We start from the raw sequence: 7633 nt of genomic DNA on the forward strand, positions 1-7633 counted from the left end.
TTTTAAACCCAATCTTTCTATGCGTGTTTTTTCTTTTAAAATTGGATATCTATTCATATGAGATATTTATATTTGAATATCCATTAAACATTTTTTTTAATAACATCATATTGGGCTTTTATTAATAAAACAAAATTACAAAAACTGAACACTTATAATCCTAAGAAAACGGCCCAAAGCAGATGGCCAAAGGTAAAAAAATGTAGATATTTTTAAAGTAACTTCTAGAATCAACATTTATTGCACCGATTCCTTGCCCAATCAGAAATTGCTGAAATATGCCCTCTCTTCTTCCCATCATTTCATTTTCAGTTTGACGATTTCTTTCTTCAAAACTTTTTCTTCCGAATCATTCCATTTTCTTTTTGTTTTGAAATTTTCTTCCTTTCGTTCTTCCTCTCCTGGCGCTTTCTAGTCTGGTTCACACAGCCTATCATTTCTTCTTTGTTCTTCGGCGTACTCAGGGACCTCCATTTCCAGGTCTACCTCCTCTTTTCTTCTTAGGGTTTCTGTTGCAAGAATATGTGCTAGAATATTTGCGTGTCTTGGTCTGTGTTGGAAGCTGATGTTCTTTAACTCACTTAATTTCTGTTGAATATCGTGAATATATGCCCCTATCAGTGATCGATCTTGCCCTTCTGTATTGCATTTTTTAATTACTGTAAGAGAATCTCCTTCAAAGATGACTGACTACCATCCCTTATCTGCTCTTATATGAACTGCTGCCCGGCAAGCTACTACTTTCGCAGCAAATGCAGAGGTGATGTCGTTGTGGATCTTTGAATAAGATAACAGAACTCTGCCTTCATCATCTCTGGCCACAATACTTGAGGCTGAGTATTTCTGGCTTTCTTTGTATGCTCCGTCGAAGTTTATCTTTATGAAATCGCGATGTGGGTGCCTCCATCTCTTGTTTTCTATAACTGTTGTCGATTACTCTTTCCAAGACCAGTTAATTCAGTAATGTAGTTGTTGGTGAAATTTGCAATTTCTTTTCCATTGCTGACTTTTCCTTCGTGTATTCTTCTATTTCGGTCTCCCCATATGGCCCAAAGTGCGCAGCAGAATAAACAACTTTGCCAAGGGTTGAGCTGTTCTAACACCCAGGTTAGCCACTGTACAAAGTTCGTGCTCTGGTCCATAATAATATTCTAAAATGATAATGCTCTCCATACTTATGTTGTAACAGGGCATTCTCGAAATAGGTGGTCCATTGTTTCAGCTCTTTCACCACATCTGGGCCAGTTTGTGTTTGCTGATAATTTCCTGTGCTGTAAATTCACTTTTGTAGGCAAAAAGTTCCATGATAGTCTCCATATTGTAATCTTTATCTTTGTTGGTAAATTCAGGCTCCAAAGTTTTTTGTAGAATTTCCTGTAGTTGGTTTGTAAAGCATAAGCTCTAGGATTTTCATCCGAATTCTATAATAGTTTATAGGCACTTCGGACCATGAATTCACCTGATGATTCTCCTCCCCAAATAAGGAAATCCTCATGAAGAGTACGTGCCAGAGGGATTCGAAGAATTCTTGCAGCGTCTTCTTCTGTGAAGGTATTGTTAATCAGCTCCCTCTTCCAAAGCCTTTTATTACTATCAATTAACTCATTAACTTTAAGATCACACATTGAAGTAATCGCTGTTGATAGTCTGAAATTTACTGCATCTGGGATCCAAGCATCATCATTAACTGAAATAGTAGTACCCGTGCCAACCCTCCAGCATAAACCTTTTGCCAGTAAAGCCTTTGCTGCCCAAATACTTTTCCACACATAAGAATAAGAATTTCCCAGACGGGAGTTTAAAAAATGATCATTTGGAAAGTATTTCGCTTTAAAAACTTGCGTAACAAGAGCATTCTAATTATTGATAATTCGCCATCCTTGTTTAGCAAGTAAGGATAAATTGAATTGAGCCATATCTCTAAAACCCATGCCTCCCTCCTCTTTAAAGCTGCACAAAGCTTTCCATTGACACCAATGAATCTCTTTCTTCCTTTGGCCTTTTTGCCACCAGAATCTAGCAAACAAATTTTCAAACTCCCCACACAAAGATTTTGGTAGAAGGAAGCATGCCATAGCGTAGGCTGGTATTGCTTGAAGTATTGATTTTATGAAAACCTCCTTACCCCACTGTGAAAGAAATCGTGTACTCCAATTCTCAACCCTCTGCTTAATCCTATCCTTGAGATTTTGGAAAGATTCCTTCTTTTGCCTTCCTACCACATTGGGAAGTCCTAGATATTTTTCCATATTTGTTGATCGCCTTATTCCCATTTCAATTGAGATAGTTGCTTTGTCCCCTTCCACTGTATTAGAGCTGAAGAAAATCATGGACTTACTGAAATTTACGCATTGACCTGAACACTTCTCATATTCCTTCAAAATATCTTTTAAGATCTTTGCCCTATTCTTTGTAGCTTCACTAAACAGAATACAATCATCCGCAAATAGTAAATGTGAGATCGTTGGGCCCCTGCTACTAGCCTTAACTCCTTTTATCAAACCCACTGTTGTTGTTGTCCTAAGTAAGGACGAAAGTCCCTCGCTACAAATCAGAAAAAGAAAAGGGCTAAGTGGATCACCTTGTCGAAGTCCTCTGGTGGGTTTGAAAACATCACCTCTCCTTCCATTGATGTTAACTGTGTAAGAGACTGTAGAGACATATCTCAGAATTAATGACACCCATTCTTCTGCAAAACCCATACGTAACAGTACTTCCTTCAAGAATGTCCACTCAACTCTATCATAGGCTTTACTCATGTCTAACTTGACTGCCATGTATCCTATTTTCCCCGTTCATTTTTACGAAGTGTATGAAGAATTTCATAAGAAATCAACACATTATCAAAAATTAATCTTCCCGGAATGAATGCACTTTGAGCATTGTTAATACATCTGTCAATAAATTCCTATAGACGATTAGCAATAGTTTTTGCAATAATTTTTATAAATAACCGTACATAGACTAATAGGCCTGAAGTTGACAAGATTTGTGGGATCTGGAGTCTTCGGAATAAGTACAATCTCGGTAAGATTGGAGTCTTCAAAATTTTGACCGTCATTCAGAACTCTCAAACAAAAGGTTTCAACGTCTTTCCCCACAATATGCCAGTATTTTTGAAAGAAAAGTGTCGAAAAGCCATCATAACCTGGTGCTTTTGTGGGCCCCATTTCTGTTACTGCCCTGAAAATCTCTTCTGCCGTATATTTTTCCAGTAGGTTTCTATTGATGTTTGAAGAAATGCTATTCTTGATACCTGACAGAAGATGAGAAAGATTTCTAACCCCATTAGATAAAAAAAGATTTTGGAAGTATTTTGTGGCAATTTCATTAATTTCTGATTCTTCAAAAATCTTCTTTCCATCATCTGTGACCAGCCTGTTTATTGTGTTGATTCGTTTCCGCATTGAGGCATGCTTATGGAAAAATGTCGTATTCTTATCCCCTAGCTGGAGCCAATTTGCTCTTGCTCTTTGTTCCCAGTACATTTCATCTTTATCAATCTCCAAATTTAAATGGATTCACGTATTAATTATCTGTGCCATTGTATCCTCGTCTCTCTCTTTCTCCATTAAAATTTCTAACTCCTTTGTGAACTTATTCGTCAGCTCCTTTCGGGTCTTCTGTATTGATTTTGCCCATCTTGACAGACTGGTCAGTAATCTTTCAAGCTTTTCAACAATAGATCCACTTGACGACTTCCATGAATTCTTAATCTCCTCTTCAATCGACTCTTCTACAGTCCACCACGCCTCAAACTTAAATCTTGGGGTTCCTTTGAAGTTATCAACATTATTTGTACTAATGAAGAGAGGGCAATGATCGGAAAGTGAAGATGTTAAATGGTGTATATTGCCTATTGGGAACAGTTTCATCCATTCTTCATTTGCAACACCCCTATCTAGTCTTTCTCTAATATTTGTACTCGGTAGATTCCCTCTCTCCCACGTGTACCATGCTCCCGTATATCCCACATCAATGAGTTGACATTCTTCCAATACCTCCCGAAATGCTTCCATTCGTTTCTCCTCCCTCGGCTGACCTCCCTTCTTTTCAAAAGAATACATTATTTCATCGAAATCGCCACTAACAAGCCACGGATAGTTTTGTTCCTGTCCCAAAAATCTTAGTAAATTCCATGAGGCAATTTTATTCTGAATATAAAGTGACCCATAAAATCCTGTGAATCTCCATTCTTTACTAACATCGCCTTCTTTGATCAACACATCAATATGATTAGTTGAGAAAGTTTTAAGACTAACCTGAGTTTCCTCTTTCCATGCTAGGTAGGTCCCTCTTCTCATACCTTCTGCTCCTACATCAAAAACATTCATAAAACCACATCGTCTCCTAATTATCTCCATACGTCTTTCATTAACTTTAGTCTCCATAAGGAAGACTATTTGGGGCTTATTTTGCTTCAGTAAAAATCGAAGCCTTCGTACTGCCCGTGGATTCCCCAATCCACGAACATTCCAGCATATGATTTTTATTGTGTCCGGTCGGCTTGCCTATTGGCAGCCGCCGATCTATTTTGGGTGGGGTTCTCTCTCATTAAATTTGTTTCAACCTCGTTTATTGAATTCTGTCCATCACATCGCCTCCTCTTTACTGCTCATTCCCATGTCTCTTTTCTGTTGTAATCCTCATATTCAATCTTTGTCAATTTCTTTTTCTGTAATTTACTTTCTGTGCCATGATAATTCAACACTTCAGCTAGTTCAGCTCTTTTCCACCTGGATTTCCTGGCTGGCTTTATTGAGTCTTCGACTGTGATACCTTTCTTTGACTTATTCCCGTCAACTTCACCCATATTTTGCGTTCTTGTCTCCTTTGCTGTTATTTTACCCACGAATCCTCTTGTACTTCTTGGATCATACCACTACTTTTACCACTCTGTAAGTACATCTCCTGGTCCTCCTTACCACCTCCTCTATACGAACACTGTGGTTGTAGTTTTTTTGCTAAAGCGTTAAATTTCAGGCTCTCCCTGCCAACCAAATTTATTTCTACTTTCAGTGCTAAAGAGAAAGGTGGGTTTTCTCTAATTCTGTCTTTTTCTGCAGGTTGTATTATTGTGCATTCCTGGAGATCATGCCCCAGCTTTCCACAACCAAAACAGAATTTCAGTAGCTTTTCGTACTTAAAAGGAATCCAATATCTATTCCCATTGTCTCTTAAAACAAATATACCCCTACGAAGGGGTTTTTGTACGTTTAATTTAATTCTAAGGCGACAGAACTCACCATTGACTTCAGATCTAAGAACGCCTCCAAAAGTAACCCCTATGGCATGCAAGAGATCTTTTTTGTCAAATTCTGGTAAGCACAGTCCAATCTTGATCCAGAACGGGGATGAAACAAGTCTGATTTGATCTCTTTCCACTGGATTAGTCAATCGATCAAAGATAATTAGACTCTTCCTAAACAACCATGGCTGACCCTCCAGAACAGTTTCTAAATCTTCCTGTAATTCAAACACAATCATAAAAAGGTTTTGCCCTACCGATTGGATCTCAAATTTCATCTTAGTTTTCCAAATACTTTTCATCTGCGCTTTGAAACTATCCGGATTGTAGGATTTCTCTGTCCAAATAGTACAGATTAGAGTCGATTTCTCATTTGGTTCCACCATCGAGCTTTTGACTGATAGTTGTATAAGCTCTTCCGCCAACAAGGAGACTTCATCTCCCCCAAACCCGTCGTTGCCACCACTTTCCGTCATCCCAAGCCGCAGCAGCCACTGTTTTTGCTAGGATACTAAGGATAGCACTCTTGGCTTCTAGGATTTTTTTTAAATATCCATTAAACATTAATATTTTAATAAATAAGACAATAAAGAAGTGAGTAATTTTGTCGGTGACATACAACCATACCCGAATTTTGAGCTCTCAAACTTGTACACAAATTATTTTTTTTAAACCTAAAGAAACGTTGCCCTCAAAAAAACTTCATAGAAACGTCTTAGGTTAGTCTGGATTTTATTTTTGAATATTTGTAAGAAATATATAACTTTAAAAAAGGACCATTTTACCATTAAAGGGCCATTTTTAACTTAATTTACGGAAATGGGCTAATTTTTTCATTATTTACCAGAAAGGGTCAATTTTAGCAAAATGTAACCACGTAGAAGCGCTTTTGGGGGAAATTTCAGCAAAACGCATCCCTGAGGGACTGATTTTGCCATGTCAACACAAAACGCACCCACGTGGACACGTTTTACTAAAGTGGCAAAATCGCTCCCCCAAGGACGCATTTTAGCCAGTGTTTTTTCCCTAACGACTATTTGATTTTTTGACCGTTGGGGGGTCTAACGGTAAAAAAAAACCTATAAAACCCCCTATTTTTTCGTACACTATTTCTTCAATTTTCTCTCTAATTTCTCTCAAATTTCTCTCTAAATTTCTCAAAACTCTCTTTAATTTTTGGCAAAAAAGCTCTCTTTATTTTTTTTCTAAATTAGTATTTTTTTATAATTTCAAAAATATTTGATCGTGTTAGCAATGGCTGGGGAATTAATTCGTCTCGATCATAAACATATCTCCGCCGAACAAATGAAAATGGTAAGGGTTAATTTTTCAATATTATTTAATATTTTTTCCATTTATTTAATTTTAATTTATTTTTATTTTATAATTTTTTATAACAGTCTGCAAATCGGGTGTTATAATTCTATATTCGTAATATGTCTGGTCCTCTATCACCGTTGATAGAGAATTACTTGCGGAAAGCGGGTTTTTGGCATGTGGCCACTATAGGCTGAGGGTGCAAGGTGGACTCGAAACTTATTAGCGTGTTGATAGAGAGGTGGAGACCCAAGACGCACACATTTCATCTTCCATACGGAGAGTGTACCATCACTTTGGAGGACGTGAAGTTACAATTAGGATTGCCGGTGGATGGGTCTGCACTCACTAGGTCCGTTCAATTTGCTGATTGGAAAGCCGTATGTTACGATCTTTTGGGTGCGATTCTGGATAATATTTACGGAGATCGGATCAAGATAGGCTGGTTACGAGACACATTCCCGGAGCCAGGAAATGATTCGACTGAAGTAGAAAGAATACGATATGTTCGGGCATACATTTTTAAGATGATTTGAGGTTATCTGATGTCAGACATGTCACGAAACCTCATACATCTGATGTGGCTGTTGAAACTCGTTGATTTTAGAGTAGCTAGCGAATTTAGTTGGGGGTCTACCGTGTTGGCAACATTGTACCAAGAGATGTGCGGGGCGACGCCACCAACTAAAGACAAAATCAGAGATTGCCTATTACTACTACAATCATGGGCACGGTTACACTTTCCATTTTTACGTCTTCGAGTGGACCGCCCATATACATTCTCACTCACAATGAGGTAAAATCTATATTAGGTTTTACAATTATTACATAGACTTAAAATATAATTGTATACTAAAAATTTATTTAATTAGGTGGAACCATTTGGCGAGTTATATTGGAATACCTACCGCTCTTGAAGATATACGGCTTCTATTAGACCAACGTTCGGAAACGCAAGTAAGTATTAGATAAAATATATACATAAAATAGTCGTTTCATATTTAGTATTTAGTATTATGTATATAACTAATATTTTTATCATGTTTATATAGTTTTAATAGACACCAT

General features: G+C 37.5%; 1 protein-coding gene and 1 long non-coding RNA gene across 2 annotated transcripts; one reads left to right on the top strand and one right to left on the bottom strand.

Annotated features, from left to right (window-relative positions):
- The first annotated feature begins 6 nt into the window (after positions 1-6).
- LOC128042408 (uncharacterized) lies at positions 7-1740 on the top strand. Its single transcript, XR_008197753.1, has 3 exons — positions 7-893; positions 1056-1107; positions 1190-1740. It is a non-coding gene; the product is annotated as an uncharacterized LOC128042408 (long non-coding RNA).
- A 3099-nt stretch (positions 1741-4839) lies between these two features.
- On the bottom strand, positions 4840-5724 carry LOC105786975 (uncharacterized). The gene has a single exon (XM_012613439.1). The coding sequence runs from the start codon at positions 5722-5724 to the stop codon at positions 4840-4842; it is 885 nt and encodes a 294-aa protein (XP_012468893.1).
- Between the last annotated feature and the right edge of the window lie 1909 nt (positions 5725-7633).

Source organism: Gossypium raimondii, chromosome 1, assembly GCF_025698545.1.
Source record: "Gossypium raimondii isolate GPD5lz chromosome 1, ASM2569854v1, whole genome shotgun sequence".
Classification (NCBI taxonomy): Eukaryota; Viridiplantae; Streptophyta; class Magnoliopsida; order Malvales; family Malvaceae; genus Gossypium; species Gossypium raimondii.

Excerpts from the sequence above, each read along its gene's own strand:
- LOC105786975 (XM_012613439.1), bottom strand. The coding sequence starts at position 5,724 with ATGACGGAAAGTGGTGGCAACGACGGGTTTGGGGGAGATGAAGTCTCC.